This window comes from Vicugna pacos, chromosome 16 (genome assembly GCF_048564905.1).
Source record: "Vicugna pacos chromosome 16, VicPac4, whole genome shotgun sequence".
Classification (NCBI taxonomy): domain Eukaryota; kingdom Metazoa; phylum Chordata; class Mammalia; order Artiodactyla; family Camelidae; genus Vicugna; species Vicugna pacos.
In genome coordinates, this window is record NC_133002.1 from 61,957,540 (window position 1) to 61,978,359 (window position 20,820).

A 20,820-nucleotide genomic window follows, 5' to 3' on the forward strand; every position below is an offset into this window, starting at 1 on the left:
GAGCTGAAGGGAGGCGGCTGCAGCCGGCGTGGGAGGAAGCCTCCTGCAGACCGTGGACCCAGAGGAGGCCCCGAGGCTGGACCTGAGCATGCGGGCCGCTCACACTGCACCACGAACATCCTGGCACCGAGTCAGCTCTTCTCAGCCAGCAGCCTCGGTTTAAGTCACTTTTAAACATGATTGTCTACAAACAGGAGACTATGACAGACGACACATGCACAGGTCGTCAGATATGAAAGCTCGAATCGGAAGAAAGAAGACCGTTTTGTGAGCGGCGCGAGCTAACACCCCGGAGGGGGCCCACGTGCCGGCAGACACAGATGGGCTGGCCTGTCCTCCGTAATGGTGACCTGTGACCCTCCAGACAGGGCAGGGCTGGCCTTCTCCCAGAGGCCGGTGCCGGGACATGCGGCCGGGCAGGCCCGTGAGGGACGTGCCGAGGCCAGCCACGGGGAGGTTGGGCCCCTGCTCCCTGCCAGGCTGGCGTCCACACATCCTAAGGTGATCGAGGTGCCTGCCTGAGAAAGCCCGGGTTCTGTAGGTCAGAGTGGGGCTCTGCTCACCCCTTCAGATGAGGACACAGCGTGTCCCCACAGGGCTCCAGGCCTGCCCCCTTGGCCACGGCCATGCTGTCACCCTGGGTGTGGTGGACACGCTGCTGGCACCACCCATCCCCAGTGAGCGGGTCTCCGCCTCACTGGCCTGGTGGAAGGAGGCTGGAGCGGGGAAGTCCACCACAACCCCCCAGGAGCAGGTGGGACAGACGTGAAGCAGAGTGGCGGTGCTGGGCTCCATGGGATGGAGCCATGCGGATGTTAATCCATTAATACCAGGCCGTGCACACGGCGGAAGTCACACACAGGCCCCTCCCTGTCTGGGGGGGACAGGTGCTCATAGGCTGCACTCGGCTGTGCTCCAGTGACAGCGGAGCCACCGCAGGGCTGAGGAACCCGGGCATCTGTGCAAGAAGTGGGGCAGGGGCATTGGGGGGCCCCACCTGAGGGGCTGCGGCCTGGCCGGGCAGGGAGCAGGCCGTGTGTGGCTCCTGGGGTCGGGCCCACAACGCCTGCTCTCGCATCTTTAAACCCCGACGAATGCCTCACTGTGACGCCCTCCCGACTCCTACCTGCCACCATCTTTCTGATCTCAGCTGCATGTCCCATCGAGAGGCGTGTAGAGAAAGGCAGAATAGGAGGCCGTGAAAGTTCTTTTCAGAAAAGAAAAAGTCAAAGAATCAAATAGGCTCAGGCAACAGGTTATAAGGACCAGGACCAGTAACACGAGACTGAAACCAAAGAAGAGATCACGGGCGGAACCCCTGGCGCTCCCGGGGCGCTCTGGAGCCGCAGGGTGCTAGCACCCTCAGCTCTGCCTCCCTGGCCTCTGGGTGGGCAAAGGCTGGGCCGACTCCCTGCCCAGTCCTCCAGGCCAGCTGTCTCGAGGCTCGTGGAGGAGGGAGGAAGCTCGTGGGGCAGCAAGGTGCCAGTGTCCCGCGACCCCCATGCACAGACCCAGACTCCCAGCACCCAGAGTGCACCCCAGGGCTGCTCTGCGGACGCTGCTAGCAAATACGGTGACACAGGGGACTCAGACTGGGCGGGGACCAAAAACCAGGACGGGTGACCACTGGCTGTGACAGCTGCCACCACCTCTAGCGCGGGGGCAGCGCCCGGCCAGGTGGGGCCACAGGAGGGAGGTCGTTAACAGCGAAGAGCTGGGAGCAAGTAAAACGGGCCGGAAGGCCTAGAGGAGGCCGCAGGGCAAGTTTCATTCACTGGAGACAAAAAGTCAGATGAGCTTGCACCGCAGGACCGGCACTGGGGCTTCACCGCAGGTGGACACGGCACCGCTGCCACGGGGTCCCAGGACAGCAGGAAGTCACCCAGCTCCCCTTCACTAATGCCCCACACCTGGCCGGTGCGTGGGGAATATTATCATATCTACTTTGAGATGAAAAACGAATGGTACCAGAAGTCACGTGACCTTAACCTTTTTTTTTCCAAAGGGGGAGAAAAGGAGATTAAAAAAAAAGATTTTGGTTGGGGGGGCGCCAGAGAAGAGGCTGTCAGTGGGAAGGGGGCTTTTTAATGTCTTTCCTCAGCAGGAAGCTCAAGAGAGCAGAGGCTGGGACCCAGAAAGGCCCCCGAGATGCCAGGCACCTGGAGACGCCAGGCACCTGTGGCTCCGTCCCTGTCGTCACCACGTCTGGAAGGGGCAGATGTCTCCAGGCCCTGGGGGGGGATGTGGTGAGAAAGCAAAGGCCTTACCCTCCAACTTGCTGCCGGCGTGGTCCCCTCCAGGTCCCTCTGCATTCCTCTGCTCCCGGGGCTCTGCCTGCGGCCCTGCCCCTGGGGCCGGCTTCTCCTCTGGGAGGGGGGCCTGCCCACCTGCACACACAGTGAGGACTCAGGAGGTTTGCAGAAAATGTGGACAAACGCAGAGGAGGGACAAGAGGAGGTGACAGGTGTTCCCTAAAATCACCCTCCACTTCGCCCCCTCCCTCCCCTGCCAGCAGTTTATATTCAACCTGATGATTACCAGGGAGGCAATGAAAAAATATTTAACAATCTCACAGGCTTGTGGCAGGGAGCCAGTGGTAACCACCTTTGCCAGTTAACATGCAGGAACCGTCCTCAGCAGCCCTGGGACGGCACTAACGATGCGGCACCTGTCAGGCCAGCCGCGCCCGTGCGCCCAGACGTGCAGGAGCACACGACACATGACGTTTAGCAGTCTGGCAAACAACCGAGTGACAGGTATTAGCTTAGCTGTCAGGCCGCCAGACTCCTGGTCCCCCCGCCTACCCAGATGCAGAGGCCAGCTACGTTCACACGCTGATCTTGCAAGAAGAGAAAGGCAGCGGGACAGAAGTGAGGGTGGTCAGTCCCTCCTGCCCCTCCCCAGCCTCTCCCGGGCCCACACCGAAGGAGCCGACACCCACCAGGCTCGCTCTTCTCTGCCGGCTTGGCATGGTCCAGCGGCGGGACGCCGTCCGCTCTGTCCCCTGCACCTGCCACTGGGATGTCCTGCCCCTTAGGGAGCACCGCCTGGGGCCCTGGATGGACAGCCCCGTTGCCCGGCCCCACGGGCTCCTCTTTCACGGGCTCAATGGCTGGCTGACCATTTTCTTCTGGAACCTTCTGGGGAACCTCAGGAAGTCCGCCCGCTGCCTCCAAAGCCTGGTCTCGTCTGGGTCTCTCTCTCTCTGAATCCAGCGGGAGCGGCACCACCTGACCCTTGCCCCCTAGAGCCCTTTCATCCACATGTTTGGACGGACGCTCATTCTCCGGTCCCTCTTGGTCTTGACCTTCATCCACCACCACCTTGTCGTGAGGGACGGGGGGTTCGTGGCGGTGGGCCTCGCCCATAGGTACCGCAACGCCTGGAAGGAGACAGAGGACGTGGTGGGTGAGCATGGAGGGTGGCCCGGCCTTCCCGCCCAGGGCCTGAGAACGGAGTTCTAATCCCAACCGACCGACCACCCAACCAAGTGACCGCTGTCCAACCGAGGTCTGACGCTGTTCTAGGAAGTTACGGGAGTGGCAGCCTCCGTCTGAGTCACAGGATGAAGGGGCAGACAGGGCCGGGACCGGGCAGGGCTGAGGGGAAGACCTGCGGGCCCGAGAGCCCCTCCCCATGGACGCCAACAGCCCTCTCCACCCTCCCGCCCGAGAAGGGTCACACCACCTTGACCGGGGCGATCCAGCTGCACCTCCTCCGGCTTCTCCTTGGTGTCCCCCCTCGGGGGCACGTTCACAGGGCCCTTGATCTGGGCCTGCTCCATCTCCTCTTTCTCCTCGGGCAGCTTCGGCTTATCCCGGCCGTCCTCGGCCGCGTCCACAGCTGGCTTCTGGCCTGGAAGTGCAGCACAGATAACACAGCGGGGTTTCCACATGGCTGCTCCGCCGGTCAGCAGGGCAGCGGGGCGGCCTCCCTGCACTGTAATCGCGTTTCCCAGTTGAATGGTGGAGCCTAAGCTGTCACTTTTTTCCTGTTCAATCATTAGCAGCTAAGCAGCACAGGAGACCGTCGTTTTCCATGTGTATTCATAACAGAAATAGGTCAAAATGCAATTTACACCTAACTGGGAGCCAAGGAGCGACACTCTATGCAAGACTGGCCGCCACCACCAGGTGGCAGCATGAACCCACCATCTGAGGCCTAGGGACCCTAAGTGCCTGCGTCCTCCCTCTTTGGGGACAACCACTGCGCCCAAGCCCAACCCCTTGCTGCAGGCCGGGGTGCGCATGGAGCTGGTGTGAAAATTCTCATCAAAAGGAAGGTGAGAAAGAGACAGAGCCTGCAAAGCTGAGCGTTCCCGCCGCCCACGCCGCCCCATATCCCACACGGCCGGCCTCTCCCTCCAGAAGGCCCCACCCCACGGTGGGTGTCAGGGAGGGCGGCAGGAGGACCGCCTGCGGAGCCGGGCCAGGATGGCGCCTGCTGGGAACCTCTCTCCACTAACAAAGCCACTTGACGTGTTGGACAAACGCGGCAGAAACTGAAGAATTATCCAGGAGAAGAGACTTCTAAAAAGAGTCACTTCATCCCCGAGGCACAAAGCAGCCGCTTCCCTCCCCTCTCAGGGCATAAGCTGCCTGGCAAAGTGCAGGCGGAACCCCCTGAGGTGGCAGGTCTGGGGCACTCACGACAGTCCATTCAGACGGGCCTGCTCCCTCCCCCCCAGAGGAGATGGGCCTGGGACAAGCTGAGGTGCTGGCCCGGGGCACCTGCAGCCGCTGAGGGGCGGTGTCTGAGACAAACTGGAGGGGGGGGCCCTGCCGGGCAGGAGCCAGACCCTGGGCTCCTTGTGTGGCCAAAGGACCGACTCCAATAAGCACGTGGCATCTGCGCCACAGCTAACCCCACCTCCACCCCCGAGGAGGCCCCTGTGCTCAGACAGGAGGTGTCTGTCCAGCAGGTTACAGAGCTAAGAAGGGGGCTGGGAAGGGAAGGAGAAGCACAAGACGTTCCGTCGCAGGACCAAGTCATTTGCTCGGCAGAAACAAAATTCGCCCATCATCAGGCCTCGCAGCGTTGGGGGGGGGTCCACCCAGGCCGCAGAGTGACCTGAGGCTGGGTGTGAGCGAGGGACGCTGGTGCACAGCGCGGCCGCACCCGGCCCGCAGCGCCTCGTGGCCGACCTTGGGCATCAGACAGCGTCTCTACAAGGAGCCGAGCTCCTCGTGGGGACAGTCTGCCAGCAACGCCTCTCAGCAGCAGTGAGACTAACAGAAAGACGGGCATCACCTGAGCGGCCGCCCCAGGGAAAGACAGATGCTCAGGCCCAGTCCTCCTCCAAGAAGCGGCAGCAAGTCTGCGGGGAGCAGCCAGCAGAGGGCGCCCCAGCCCCAGAGGTCCTCCTCTCGGCCTCAAGGTCATGGCCTCCGCTACTAAAAGCAGGAACCAGACCCACGTCTGCGGTGCCCCCTGACCTGCCCGCCTCGTCCACATTCAGGCCCTCCTGGTGCTGCCCTGGGCCAGGAGCTCCGGAGACAGACGTGCCAATGGACATCACTGGTCAGACTCCTTCCAGAGTCCTTGGGGGGCTCCGGGCGATCCTTTACTGGCTCAAGGTGTAAGGACCTAAAGGCTACGGAAACCCGCGGTTGTGAAACCCAGGACCGGGCGGCAGTTTGGGGGTGCCACGGCCAGAACAGGCCTGCCCACTGCACTGAACAATCTGCGTTCCAGGCTGGCTCCACCTTGGAAGATGGGGGTTGGGGCTGGGGCTCCTCCTTGTGGACTCTGCCCCGCAGGAGCCCTGTTCTGACACGGGGGTGTCTCTCTCTGTGTGATCAGTAAAGATGGAAGCCGTCCTCCCTGACGGCCAAACGCAAAAATAAAGTGAATTTTAAAATCGCAACTGAGTCCCACAGGTGGAGCCCCTGTTGACTGGAGGGGACCCCAGGTCCAGGAGACGCACAGGCCCCCAGGGCTGTGCACTCAACACTACTTTGAAAGGCCAGGCCCTGCTTCTGAGCAGCTGTGCTGACCACCTCGAAGTGGCCACCTCGACGCCACCGTGAGGTGTCGCTCGGTAACCCCGCTCCTCCTGACTCAGGCAGAAGAGAAATCCTGACTGTTACACTCCTGTCTCTGGATGAGTGGGAACCCCAGCGGGTCTTGGACCTGGCTCTCCTGCAAACAGGCAAGTCTGCCCATGGGCAACAGGCAGAGGCGGGTGTGCCATTCTCTGCGGGACCCGTGAGGGTGGCCAGGTCACTCTGGGCTGGACCCGGGAGGCAGCGCCCCTCCCGCCCCCAGGAGCCCTTCTGAATTTGGCTGCAGCTGGAGTGGTTATGTCAGCAGTGGTGAAATGTGCTCAGGGCTGTGTCCTGACACACGGGCAGAAAGCTGGACAGAAATCAGGCAGCAGAGCAGTGGTAACAGCCCTTCTCTGCGGGGCACAGGCGGAGCTGCGGGGCCAGGGAGAGGAGGCAGGCGTGGTGCCAGGCCTCCCCACAGGCACGCTGGCGTCTGTCATGCGGGTTGGAGCCTTCCTGTCCACACACACGGGCTGCTGGTGTAGCAGCAGAAGGCGCACAGCCTCAGGAGAGCAAATACGAAAGAGCTGGGGGATGCCAGCTCCTGCTTGGGCCCGCGGTCACCCTCAGCCACCTATGTCCCCACATGTGGACGTGCTGCCACCCACAGGCCCCTTCCTCTCCTCCCAGCAGAGGCAAGCCGAGTCCCACCAGGGGAAGGGACTCGATGTACAAGGGGTCAGGCCAGAGCGGCCCCAACACCACGAGGAGGTGTGGGTGGGAGGGAGAGGAGGGGAGGGACACACAGTTCGGAGAAGGAGCCACGAGTATTTCAAACTCTGAACCACCTGTCAGACCCGGGGCGGAGAGGCATCAGGCTTGAGTTGAGCAGCCTCAGAGCCTTTCCTAACGGGCTCGGCCACCTCTTCCGAGAGAGAGCACCGGGCTGGGGGAGCGGGTCCTGCTTGTCCCCAAGGGCAGGACTTCTGCGTCAGTCCTGAGGCCAGCTCAGGAGCTAAGGAAAGTTGGCACTGTCCTGGCCTCTATGACACTAGAGAGGCCAATAAACCACCCCACACGCAGACGGGAGACGTCTGCTGGGGAGCACGGCCAAGGCCCGCGGGCCCAGCTCTGCTTCCACAAGGCAACCCGTGAATGATGGGGGAGGCTGGGGGTGAGAAAAACGGAGACCACGTTAAACAAACGGCGTGTGGTTCCGAGAGGGGCCATGTGTTTTGTTACAGACTCATGGAAAAAATGGAAACCAGATGTGGCCGCGGCGGGCTCCAGGTGAGCCAGAGGCCCGCCTCCCCGACAGGACGCAGCTGCTAGCACTGCTTGGGCTGCAGGCTGAGCCACGCAGTGGGGACAGGCAGCCCGGGGCCGGCTATGCCGACTGATGCCAGGAAGCCCACCACCGGGCAGGCTCGTGGCCAGCAGGGACCGCACACAGGACCCAAGACGCCGGAGGGGGTGCGGTGGGGGAGGGGGGACCCAGCGGGGCTGCCAGCAGGGGTGGAGGAGTGACACCCACCTCCCTCTTCAAGTGACTTTTTCCCCGTCCAAGTGACCAAGTCCACGCAACTCAGCGTGGGGCACCCAGGCAGCCTCTGACCACTGACTGATTTCTCCGCGGACCCCGCGTCCCTCAGGGCTCTCTCTGCAGGGAACCCCCGAAGGGGGAATCTTCTCACCAGCCCTCGCCACCCCAGGAAGGCAGAGGAGAGCATGTCCAGCTACTCCTGGCTTAGGGCTCCCCGAAAAGAGCCCCAGGAGAGACTGTTCTCCCACAGGGAGCTGGGGCGGGGCTGGCTCCGCAGACGTTCTCTGAGCACAGGGAGGTGAGGCAACACATCTGAGGGTCCCAAGCCTCCGACTGGGCCACAGCCAGCCCGGCCCTGCAGGCGCCCCGGCACGCTCGCCCCCTCCCCCACCCCGCCGGCCAGCCCTTGGGGCCTCTCCTTTCTGTCAGTCACAGCAGGTGCCAAAACCCGGGCTCCACCTGGACTCAGCCACCACCGCCCAAAGGGACCTGGAATTCACCAGCAACCAGCACCATCCCCAGAGGGGAGTGCCAGGCGGGCAGGCTGGGGAACCTCAAGCTGAGCCAGAGGTGAGCGAACACGCACTCACTATTGGTGTGAATACAGGACCCCAACATCATCAGGGCAGAAGCCCCCACAACGAACCTTCTCGCAGGACCACCACCAACACCCAAACCTAATGCCGCTCGGAGCTGCCGGGCGGCGGCACGGGCCGGGGGGAGGGGCCCTCCCCGCACCCTCCCATCTCTGCCTGGGAAGGCACGGGCTCCAGGCACCTCTTCTCTCCCAACCACCAGGCTGCTGTACCTCGGGAAGCCACACTTGGAGCCTGCCTGCTCCTCGCTGGGCGGGTGGACGAGAAATAACACGAAGTGGGGAGCAGAGCCGAGGGGGGTCACTGACTCTGTCCAGGGAAACCCAGCTCGAAAGTCACGTCCTCAAAGTGAAACAAGCACATGTGAGTGGTGCCCACGTTTACTTACCTGTTAGCGCACTGAGCGGGGGCACTGAGCTCTCGGCCCTGCTGCCCCTCATCCGCTGTCCACCGTCTGTCCTCTGCACACAGGTGGTGCACCTGCCAGCCCCCTGGGTGCCCCCCGCCCCTAAATCACCAAAGAGGATAGAGGCAGCTGGGCAGGTAAGACAGCCTGCAAAGTGCCACCTGCGTCCCCGTGACCCCAAGGTGATGCTACCAGGGTGTCCCCGAGAAGGCTGCAGGGAAGGGGGCCTGTGTGTGTCACTGGGAGCCACGTACCTGGGAGCCAGGCTGCCTCTGCCTTCACCTCGCCCTCAGCCTCTCCAAGCTGGTCGCCTGGGGCTCCCTCGGCCAAGTCCACAGGGCCTTCCTGGTTCACGGACAGGGTGGTATGTGTGCTGACCACCAGGATGCCCAGGCCAACCCAGAGTACCACCTGGAAGAGACCAGACGCAGAGCTACAGGGTCACGCAGAGCCTGCATCCCCACCCGTTCTGGGAGGGTGCCAGCGTGAAGCCCCCTCCGTGAGCATAGCACAGAGGCCCCAGCCACACTGACCACAAGAAGGTGACGGTCCCTAACTGATCAGCATGGCCGAATCACGGGCCAAAACAGTGAAGGGGCTCAGGGAGGGGCCACACCCACCAGCAGGCCTCCGGGAGGGAGAGCCAGGCGCCCTGCACACACCTGCGGCTGCAGAGGTCAGGCCCCTTGATGTTTCCGGCCAGAAGACTGAGACCCTCAGGGTCCTTGCTTGTCCCTTCCCCTCACCCAGAGGCCCGGCCGAGGGCCCAGGCCACAGGGTGCCCAGCTACAAATGACCTGCCCCCAACGTGACCCAGCAGGCTGGACACGCCCGCAGCTGCGGGGCGCAGACACGGAGACACCCCGTCCCCTTGGGTGCAGCCCAGCAAACTAAGCTGGAGGCACTGCTGCTCACGTCCCCACCCCGTCCCTCCTGTGATGGCCCTGAAGCCATCATAAAGGCTGCCCTCAGTGACTGGCTCACCAACCCCACCCAGGGAAACCCCGCCTCCTCCTGTAGCTCCTGCGGGGCCGGGCTCGGATCACCTCTGCTGCCGCACCAGTGGACACGTGTCTGCCCTTCCCGACCCGGCCCGCCTGGCTCTCCCCGAGGACCAGGAAGTCCTGGCTCGGCAGAGAGGGGGCGGCCTGAGCGAAGAGCAGGGAGACACCGCCTCTCACCTCCACGTGCTTAGAGCCAGAGCACACACGTGTTCTGAAAGGCACGCTGACTCTTTAAAAATTTCAGCTCAAAAGAACCAGTCCCAGGCCCGGCACAGTAAGAGATGAGAGAAGCTGTACTCCTGCAGGCGGGAGCCGATCAACGGGGAAAACCTGGGAGAAAGTCTGTCTCCACTGCTGCCTCTCCAGAAACACTGAGCTGGCTGTGCCCGGGGCCGGCTGTGGTTCAGGGCAGCCTGGTCAGTGCCCGTGGGCTCGAGGAGCCCCTCTGGTGCTGACCACTGGCTGGCCCCAGTCAGGGGCGGGGGGGTGCTGCTGGACTCGAGCCCCTAGGGTCTGAGCAGCATCTGAAGTCTGTACAAGACCCAGCTCCGGGCCAAGGGCTCCTGGCTCCTCCCCACAACCCTGAGCCACTTTCTTAAACATGGTGGATGCCCAGCATTTGCTGTGTGCTCACAGATCAGCGTGGTACAGCTGCTCACCGTGAGGAGAAGGTTCATAGAGCAATGCTGGTGTTCAGAGGGAACCAAAGCAGTCTTAATTTTTTTTAAAAGAAACTTTAAATCTCTTACATCTTGTCTTTCTCCAGCTGATGGCTGAGGAACAACAGAAAAAACCATGTCCTGACCAGGACCCCGCGGTACCAACAAGATGAGCCCTGAAGCACCCACACGAGAAAGGAGCCCCACCAGCCCCGCCAGCCAGGCGGGGGGCCGCTCCGGAGCAGCCCGGGGACGGCGCCCAGGTTGGGGGCCCATGAGCCTGGGCTTTGCCAGCAGAACCCCGTCGGGCACAGAGAGATGCTTCACGTGATTCTACGTGTGTTTAGTCTACAGACATGGAGAGTCACACAAAGGTGCCTGTTCACTTCTATAAATGAAGCCAAAGCCAGCGTGAAGCTGGACAGCTCCACTCGGGGACACACTGAGCCGGCCCCTGACCCCTGTGCCGCAGGGGGAGAAACAGCTGGCGGGGGAGGTGAAGTCACCAAGAGAAGCTGTAAGATCAGTGGGTGAAAAGCTAACACACGGGGAACCTGGAGGCTCCTGACGCACAACCAGTCAGAAAGGCAGGAGGAAGGAGACACCCCAGGGCCGCAGGCGCGGGTCCAGCAGGTGGAGGCGGGGAAGGAGGGCTGAGCGCAGCCGTGACGACTGGGAGGCTCACAGGCACACCCTGCAGATGAGCCAGAGGATCAGGGGAACGACTGTAAGTTTACCCACAGCTTCAGTGAATTCCAACCAGGCCAAACCCCAAAAGTTGGGTTTATCTTTGTTATGAGTCAGATCGGCTGATTCAAACATTCATACGGAAAATAAATAAACAAGGATATCCAGAAACATCATTAATGAAAGAGGAGAGCCCAGAATGAAAGCGTTTTCAGAGCCACACGACCCCGTGCGGGGGGCACCAGGGCGAGGCCAGCCATGGCACTGGGCGGGGCGGCCGGGAAGCTAAAATGCAAGCCCAAGGCGAGCCCAAACACGTACAAGAATTTCACACACGGAAGCAGTAACGGTTCACGTCGGTGGTGGGCTAGCAGTGTTCTTGCAACCAGGGAGCCATCTAGAAAATAACTCAGGGTACCTACTTTGTTTCTCACACCAAAGCAGAATTCAGATGGGTCAGAGATTTCAGTGGAAAAACAAAGCCACAGAGGTACTAGAAGAACTGAGGGAAGAATCCCCTGAAACAGCACCCGGGTGGGAAGGCCGTTCTGACGACGACTTTCTTCCTCCCCACTGAGACTTGACAAATGGCGAAATACACTTGCAACCTGGCAGGCAATGGGCTAACTGCATATCGTGAGCAGCTCCTGACTCACTGACCCCTGGCTGAAGACACTGGGGAACAAGCTTAGCGGCCGAGACTTGAGAGGTGAGGCCTGTGAGAACAGAGGCAGCACCGCCGGCTGCCAGCCCAGGCTTCTCCCACAGGGTGCGGAGCAGCAGTCTGCAGCCTGCACAGGTGCACGGGGCGGGCCGCAGGCCTCAGGGACGAGGGGCCACAACCTGGAGGAGAGGAAACCTCAGGGAGGCACCCACGTTCTGTGTGCAGCCCTCCCCCAAGGCACATGCCAGCAACCAGCTGCGCAGACTCACGCAGAGAGCAGATGTCACGAGGATGAAAGCTAAGTGGAGTACGGAAATCCGTGGGTGACCTCGTCTGGCTGAGACTTGGGAAGGAGTGAGGGCAAACCTGAAACAGATTTGCCTCAAGTGGACACAGGTCTCCTGCCCATCCTCTGCCCACTGGACAGAGGGCAGCATCACCCAGAGCCTCTGTGATTTCTCACACACACCTCCATAAACTACCAAGCACACCAGGAGATGGGACCAGGTCACAGAAAACCAAGAGGGTGCAAAGGATCAATATAAACAAATGCTGACTATTCGAACAGTAATAACGTGGTGTTTAAAATATAAATAAACAGAGTTAAAACATCACTGGATACTTGCCTTGCCCAGAAAGTAGTTAAAAAAAAAAGAACTAATTTATGGTCAACTCTAATAAGCCAAGGATTCACATTAAACTGCCTTGTATAACCTCTAGCAGAATAGAATGTACACCACCAACTAACGAAAAGAATAAAGAACACAGACTTACAATGCTTGATTTACCCAAAAGACAGCAAGGAAGAAACAGAAAAAAAGGACAGACGGGACAAATAAAAACCAAAGAGTAAGACAGAAGCTTTAATCCCCCTAAGTCAGTCATTTTGTTAACTGTAAATGGTCCGAAACACTCCGGTTAACAGACTGAATCAAAACGAAACAAAACTCAACTACATGCTCTTACCCGAGATGCACCTTAAATATGAAGGCACAGAGAGATCAAGAGAGGAAGGGTGACAAAACCGCACTGTGCAAATGTAAACCCCAAACAAAGCTGGGCTGGCTGCATTACCTCAGAGCAGGCTGACTGTAAGGAGAGAAGCGTTTCCAAAGATGAAAAGGGACATTTCACAAGACAAAGGGCCATTTTAATACGACATAACCATCTTAAACCTGTGCTCCTAATAACACAGCTTCAAAACAAAATGTGGAGAGAACTAAAGGGAAAATAAACAAGCCTGTAATTACAGCAAGAACTGTCCACCTTTCTCATACCTGACACGCAAGATTAAAGACTCAGCGAGAATGTGTAAAATCTAAAACCGGCCGTCGGTGGCAAACGCGACCCCGCTGCACGCAGCACGCCGCGCCCCACCGCAGCCGACACCGGCAGGACGGGCCGCCTGCTGCGCCGCAGCGCCAGCCCCGCCGCCGTCCAAGGACTGAGGCACCTCGGCTTGTGCACGCGCGCCATGCCCGGAATCCATAAACGCCCACAGGTCTGGAAATCTAAAGAAGCCATTGGTGAAAGAAGAAATAAGGATGGAAATTAGGAAAAGCTGTGAGTTGAATGATGACGCCGAATTTTCCACCTACAGTTTGATGCATCCCCGATCAACAGCCAACAGCCGGTTCTGGAGGAAGGTGACGAGCCTCTTCTAAAGCTGAGTTGGAAATAAACGCGAAGGGCCAACGACAGGAAAGACCTTCCTGAGAAAGGATAAAGTTGGCGGCATCAAGGCTCATTGCAAAGCCTCAGCCATTGACACAGGGCAGCGCTGGGGTGGGAGGGACCCACAGGCCAGGGACGGGAGCCCCCGTCCCACACACACGGGAGATCGATGACAATGGTGTCACTGCAACGTCAGCGGAGGGTGCTGATGGGCACCATGTCGACAGCCATGCAGAACGTGGACCCAGACCCCTGCCTCATGCCAGTCATTCCAGGTGGAGTGTGGCTCTAAGCGTGAAAAGAAAAATGAAAAGCTACCACAATGTTACATGGGAGGCTATCGTCACGACCTCGAGAGAAGCAAGAAGTTCTTGAGCAGCACATAAAAAGCACACAGCAAAGGGGAAAATTCCAAAACCTGAACTACACCAAGATGAAGGGCATCTGCTGGTACAAGGTGTCATTAAGAAAGTGAAAAGGCAGCCAAGAGTGAGAGAACATTTGTAATACAAGTTTCCAAAAAAGTCGTACAGGAGACAGGCAACCCAGTGGGGAAAAATGGGGCAAGACTTGAAAGGCATTCGCAAAAGAAGACCCCACATGGCAAAGAAGCATCTGAACGGTGCTCAGCATCAACAGTCACCTGGGGACTGCACATTAAAACGCGAGCGCAGTCCCGCTACACACCTGTCGGCAGGGCTGGACCCTGAAGAACGGACAGCAGATGTAAAAGCAGCCGGATTTCCAACGTGGTGCCTGAGGACCACTCTGGAAAGTCAGGAAAAGTCTGGCAAAGTCTACAGGAACTGGACAGCACCCCAGGACCCAGCCATTCCACACCTAGGTGACAAACAACAGTGCACACACGTGCACCCGAAGGAACGTGTGGAGCAGCCTGTGTGGGACACGGCTCTGGGTGACCGTGAACTTCCAGAGCAGAACAGCCCGGAGCAGGGAGACAGGCAGAATCCTCCAGCCCCGCAGTGACATGCGTGAACTCGGGTGACCAGGCTGGGCAAGGAGCCAGACACGCACCGACACATCCTGTGAGACTCTGCTGGAACCAACTGGAAAGGCAGGCAAGCTTATTCTACAACATTAGAAGACAGACAAGCAGAACATTGGCAGAGGAAAGACAAGGGCAGCCCAGGGAAGTGTCGGGTGCCAGAATGTTCTGTCTCCGCCCTGGACAGGGTTTCATGCCTGGGCTCTCTAAGCAAACCGTTCATCAGGCTGCCCGAGAGAACGGGGCTGTGCCGTGTCAGCGCCGCACTTCCGAAACGCTTACAAGATGCACCAGACAGAAAAAGCGCAACAACTCCTAAAAGGTGAGCCGAGGGCACGGACTACTGATGGAGAGAGAGGCTCAGCTGCACCCCAGGGAGGCCGAGACTCACCGCCGCCCTCAGCCAGACGGAGCGGCAGTGCTGACCTGCACACAGGCCCTCGGGGATCCCGTTCCCAGAAGGCATCCTAGACTCTTCCTCAAATACATGGAAATGCTCGTGCGCAGTCATGCACCAAGGTTTTGTCCGTAACAGGGAAAGGCTGGAGAGGTGGCCCCGCAGAGAGACAGTCCTTAGCGAGACCATAGGGGTGACCTCAGGAGGGACGGGGACAGGGAGTGTGCGGCACACACGGATAGCCCGGTGCCCAGACAGACATGCAGCCACTCGGGAAAATCTGTCCAGCATCTGATGCTCAAATTAGCAAGCTGGGGTGACTCGGATGCCAGGCCCGCAGAGCCTCCCCACACACAGGCGGCCCTCGCTGCCAAGGCTGCTCCCCGCGGCTTAACCCCACATCCGGACCCACGCTGCTTCCGTGCTAAGAAGCACGGCGAGCTCACAGAAGCCATCGGGAGCACGGCCTCCTCCCCGCCCCGCCCCGCCCCGGGCCCGCCCCGAGCGGGGCCACGCAGCACGCACCTGGGAGGACAGCGAGCTCTTGTGGACCTTCCTGGAGATCAGCGCCGGGCAGATGAAGCAGATGAGGCTGCCCATCGTGGCGCCTGTGAGGCCCAAGATGGTCTCCACTGGGGACGAGAGCAACAGGGGTGAGCCGGCAGCGAGCACAGCCAGCAGCCGCCTCGCCACGAAGGCCCGTTGGTGCGCCCCTCCAGACGGCAGTGGGGAGCGGGGCGCAAGGGCACAGGGTGTGAGATCTGACACACCCGCGGCCCCACGTGCGACAGCAGGATGGGCAGCAGGGGAGGAAGGGCCGGCAGCGGGTGCGGCCCCCACTCACCATTTGGGATCATGATTCCACCGAACATGGTTCCGAACACGACCAAAAGGGTGAGGGCTTTAAACCGCAGGGGCGGCATGTAGCCTCCAGCGGCGAAGGTCCCATCTTTTTGCTACATGAAAGAAAATAAAAACTAAAGACTTTTGCAATGACCGGTTTCCTCTCCTCTCTCCTGTTAGCAATTCCCCAGGCGGGTCCGCCCCGGGGGCGGCAGGCCCGCTCCGGGCGCAGGCAGGTCGCCTGAAGGTGGACCTGCGAGCGGAACCACAGACACCAGGGAGGCACAGGCTGCTCGTCACGGCCGCTGCGGGGACAAGCGCAACTCTGCCCTGAGATGCAGCGGCGAACCTCGCTCCTGGAGCCACGCCACCCATGAGGGAGACCTGTACAAGTGCCGCACTGCACGGGAAACAGAACGCAGATCTGCCTCAGGGGACGTGTGCGGGTCTCAGGGTGCAGCGGCCCCCCACGCGCACGCGCACCCTCATCCCCAGCAGGCATGTCCAGGAAGAAGACAAGAGGAGAGGTCACGACCGGCAGTGATCAAACTTAAGAGACTCCACCTCCAGCCTCAGGCTCGGCGTCCATACACGCAGGGACCCGGGAGCGTCCCGTCAGGCTGCGGTGAGGACCAAAGGGGGCGAGAGGAGTGAAGCTTCTAGAACAGCAGGGTGCACACAGGAGGGGCTGACCACGATTCCTGCTATTGGGCTAGGAAAGTGCCACTCAAGTAAAGCTTCAGAACCTTCCAGAACTAGGGTGTGGAGGCCCCCGACGTCCAGAATTGTCTTCTGACAGGCAGCTATCTTAGGATGGACCTGTGAGGGAGGGCGTGAGGTCTACACCTTCTAACTCAGGAGCCTGCCTAGAAATTTACCCAAGAAACACTCCACGAGGAGAGGAAGAACCCACATCTACGTGCACGAGGAGGTCATGAGTTACTCCTGAAGGTCAAGGATCAAAGGCCAGCAACAACTGGGACAGCCGACCAGAGGCGAGAGCAAGGGATTCTATGGGAACAGGTGGGCCGGAGGCAGGAGGAGAGCCGCGCGGGGGTTGGGGGCAGAGACATGCACCAGCCCTGCGGGCAGCAGAGCGGCCACCTCAGTGAGGACGGAGGTTCTGCGCGTAAGCCCTCCTCCTGACAGCATTTCCTCTAACGCCGCAGCTGACTCTTTAATTCAAAAAATGAGTAAAATATGTTATGTACAGAAACACAAATGCTGTTCAGATATGAAATGCAAGTTTGTATCAGATGAAAGACCCGTGGCCACGTAATCGGACAGAGCCCAATCAGACTGTGCTCGGTGTCCAAGTCCCTGGACAGCTAACTGGGGGGGTTGGGGGGCCTGGGGTTCCGTCATGAGGCACTGTCCTTGGTGGCAGAAACCACGGGAAGCTGCCTCAACCACACGCCAGCCACGTGGACACTGAGCCTGGTTCCAGTTGTCCCAAAGACCCAAGCAGCCACCCCCCATGCGTCTCCCAGGCTCTCCCCCTCCCCCAGGGCCCAGACAATTCACGTGGAACTTGTGTGGCCACCAGGGGCCCTGGCTGAGACCACGGACCAGGCTCAGAGACTGCAGGTGGTTACACAAGAACAGCCATGACCCGGGCCCTGTCCACGGGCACGAGTTCCCACCCAGGCCCCTCCATCCACCTGGTGGCAGTCAGGGAGCAAGGAGAGCTGTAGTTCCCATGGTATGTTTGACAACTGCTTACAAAGGATGACGTGGCACAGGGCCTACACACACGACAGCAAGCAAAACTCGGTCTCCCTGCAGGCTCAGACATCTGCTGTCAAATTGCTAAACCTCCAGTTACACAAATGTAAAGAGAATAGTGATCCAACCCCAGTGCCCATCCACCCACCCAGCTGGCCGTCATCAGCTCCTGTCGATCAAGCCAGCTCCTCTGCGCTCCCGGCCACTCCGCTCATGCAGGTGGAACTGAGGCCAGCCCCTGACACCCCTGACGGGGGGGGGAGCGGGGAAGTCACGGACACAGCCTAACTGCCTGGACGCTGGGCCTGACCCCACATCTCCTGTTGGAATCAACCTGATTGATCAGAGGTTCTTTTCTCCAAAGTGGGTTCAAAACAAGATCCCCATTAAGAGATTTCATTTTATTTGAGTTTTTAGTGTTTATCTAGGAAAAGCTCTGCTGGCCAGTGCCCAGGAAAATGGGGATCTAGCCAAAGCCACTGGAGGAGAACGCAACTGAGACCCGGGCGGCAGTACTTCCCAGCAGGACACCGTCCAGGGGCCTGAGCACCTTACCTGCTGCTCGAAAAGCAGCGTGTTCAAGGCCTGCCTGCAGGGCAGGATCATCATGGGGAAGCCCACGGCCACCGACATCATGAAGCCCACGCGGATCATCTCCGTCACCAGGTTGGACGGGAAGTGCATGAGCACGTTGCCCGCTGTGGCCTCCGCGAAGCTCACATAGCCAAAGAACCCCACCTGCGGGAGGACAGCAGCGGAGGGTGTGTGGCGGGACCTCGTCACGAGCAGGCCCAGCAGCTCGCAGACCGCCTCCTGGACGAGAGAGGCAGGCGGCCTACAGGGACAACGGGGCAGCAGGAGGAGGAGCTACCCGGGTGTAAAGGGGGCGCCAAACGCCCCATGAGGCCAGCAGACAGGCTGATCTTAATCTGGCTCAAAACCCACGCTAGGGAACTGTGGGGCAAACCACGGCCCCACGGGCTGAGGCTCAGTGCGGAGGGCATTTGCGAAGCCGACGAGGGTGGCAGAGCCACAGGGTTCAGGGGAGCGAGCCAGGCTCTCAGCGTATTTATAATTCTACTTGTTACGTGAAAAACACGAGGGCCCGGAGAATTAAAAGACTAGCGGGAAAACCTACACGCGCTGTGTCTGCACCCGTGGGCTGGAGCCCACGATGTTCATCCTCCGCTTTTCTACATTCTCCAATTTCTACAATGGACCACTTCTCTACAGCGAATCAGTGGAGGTCTTGGGGAGGCAGGGAGAGGAGGCACTCCTCCTGGGACTGGGACGGACACCAGCACCAGCAGGGGGGAGCGGAGAGCGGCTGGGCCTGGAGCTGAGCAGACCAGCAGAGCTGCCCGGGGGGCCGCCACCGCCGCCACCACCACCCGGGGCGGGAGGGAGCAAGGGCAGGCCCGCAGTCGGGCCTGGAGGAGCAGGGGGGAGGGTCCCTACCGCGACGTAGAAGGTGGTGACCACGTTGAGGGAGGAGGCGAAGACGGAGCTCATGGCCTTCACCGATGGCTCGTCCAGGCTGTCGTAGGTGGGCAGGACCTGGCTGTGTGAGAGGCAGCGACTTCACAGAGAGGCTCCAGAGAGACACGCCCTCCCCCGGGGCCCCAGCCAAGTCTCCGACAGCTGCCTTCCCACCCGGAGGGCCACCGCCAGAGCCGAGGCCACAGTCTCCTGCCACAGGATGGCCCTCGCAGCCCTCCCCGAACGCGCGCTCCGTGAACGGCTCAGGCTCGGAAGTGCCGCAGACCGAGCGGCCGGCTGTTCCGCGGCAGCGGGAGCGGGAGCGCGACCGCTCCGGGAGCCTGGGGCCGGGCTGACGCAGCCCGTGTCTACAGGGCAAGCAGGAAGCGGTTCAGAGCATCTCTGTCAAAAGAATGGAAAGTCAAACAAACAAGCTGGGCCGCCAGCCCAACTCAGCACCTCAGCGAGGGGGCCGGAGGTGCCGCCGGGCGTGGGAGGGACACGTCCAGCGGGCTCTCTGCTAACGGCAGGAGGGGCCTAGGCACCTGCGACAGGTGGGCCACAGAGAAGACGAGGGTCAGCCGTGCAGCCCGCAGGGAGGGCTGACGGTGCCCCAAGGGGGCCAGGCCAGCGGTCCTGCCACGCAGGAGGCCGGGAGGGGGCGCGGCAGGCCGTAATGCAAAGCACAACAGCCAGCAGAGCCAAGCCCCAAAACCGCGGTAGAACAGTGAAACCTTACTAACAAGGACACGGCCTGGGCGGGGGTGGGGGCCCAGCCAGCACAAGCTGGCACCACTCCCTGGGCTTCTGCACACTGTCCCCTCAGCCACCCGCCACAGGCAAGGGTCACCCGCGGACGGCGGAGGGCATGGGCGACTGCACACATCCCCACACAGCCCAGGGGCTGGCAGAGGACCTGCAGGGGAAACGGCGCGAGTGTCTGGGCACTGACCAGCCCCTCAGGCCGGAGCAGATCCACACCAGAGAGCCTGCGCACCTGCTCTCAGGACAAGGGCTTCCCTCCCCGACCCCACCCAACACCCCCCCCCACCCCCTACACACAGGGAATACTCTGCCTGGGCGCTGCTGGCACTGTGGGGAGGGAGCTGTGCCTGGCGCACAGGCTGGAGGAGTGTGGGAAGGCCGCGGTGCCCACCTCCTCCAATCCTGCCTGCACGCCAGGAACCCCAGATGGAGGCAGCCAGACCCCCACAGCAGTCCACCCCAGCACCCGACCCACCACGCAGCCCAGGCCTGGTGGTCCTGCACCACTACGTGCTCATCTACTGCAAAGTAAGACCAGAAAGGGACAGGGTGATGACAAAGTAGAGGCCTGGCCTGTCCAGGAAGAGACCAGCCCGGCAGGCGGGGGCCTGTGATCCCTGCCCTGCATGTAGTCCATGCAGAGATGCGGGGCAGGAGTGTGGGCTCTGGATGGCTCAGCACAGCTCAGCACCACTCCCTGGGGCCACGGGTGCATCTGCAGGCCCCGCGCCCTCCGTGTGTGCACAGACCCTCTGGAACCGGTAACTCAACCTGAGACCCAAACCCAGCAGATAGGCCTGGCCACGCAGCAGCCACCACCAAAAAGCCCGACCAGGGTTTACCTTTAAAAAAGCAAACTCAACAGACAAAAAGGACAACTGGTAACGAGGTACATGGCAAAAGAACGTAACTTCTGTCACCACTTGTAACAGGGACGCCAAACAGCGAGTGTGGGGTGTGCGCGGGCGGGACTGAGCTGCCAAGGGAGACAACGTGTGGGGAAGGATCCGGACGCTGCGTGTGGGTGTGAGCACAGCCATCTCAGCAAGTGCTCTCTGCCACGTGAGTTTACACCCAGCACAGTTCACGCCCCCAGGAGCTGCATGGCGGCTCCACCAGCCCCACCGCGATGGGCCTTCCCCGGCCCTGCGGGACCGGTGCCTCTCTGCCGAGCGGGTTACTGTCCGACCGGGCATGAATCCCAGGCGCCTGCCATTCGGCAGAGAAGGTAGTGCTGCCAGAATTACAGCAACAGCCTGATCTGCACTTACAGCGTGGTGCGTGCCAGAGAGAGAACGCCCGCCGCGCACGCGCACACGCGCGTCCCCGGCGGTCTGAAGTCAATGTTTGTGCAATTTCCTCTGAAGTATTCTCACACGAACAGC

General features: G+C 60.7%; 1 protein-coding gene across 1 annotated transcript in view; it reads right to left on the minus strand.

The window, feature by feature from the left end:
• Window positions 1–20,820, minus strand: part of SLC38A10 (solute carrier family 38 member 10) — a 33,943-nt gene that overhangs the window by 2,416 nt on the left and 10,707 nt on the right. The window contains exons 7-14 of the mRNA XM_072939815.1: window positions 18,650–18,752; window positions 17,747–17,929; window positions 15,468–15,579; window positions 15,149–15,255; window positions 8,787–8,943; window positions 3,688–3,855; window positions 2,942–3,382; window positions 2,268–2,387 (exon numbers count right to left, since the gene is read on the minus strand). Coding sequence (XP_072795916.1) covers window positions 2,268–2,387; window positions 2,942–3,382; window positions 3,688–3,855; window positions 8,787–8,943; window positions 15,149–15,255; window positions 15,468–15,579; window positions 17,747–17,929; window positions 18,650–18,752 — 1,391 coding nt within the window. The remainder of the gene's footprint in view (window positions 1–2,267; window positions 2,388–2,941; window positions 3,383–3,687; window positions 3,856–8,786; window positions 8,944–15,148; window positions 15,256–15,467; window positions 15,580–17,746; window positions 17,930–18,649; window positions 18,753–20,820) is intronic.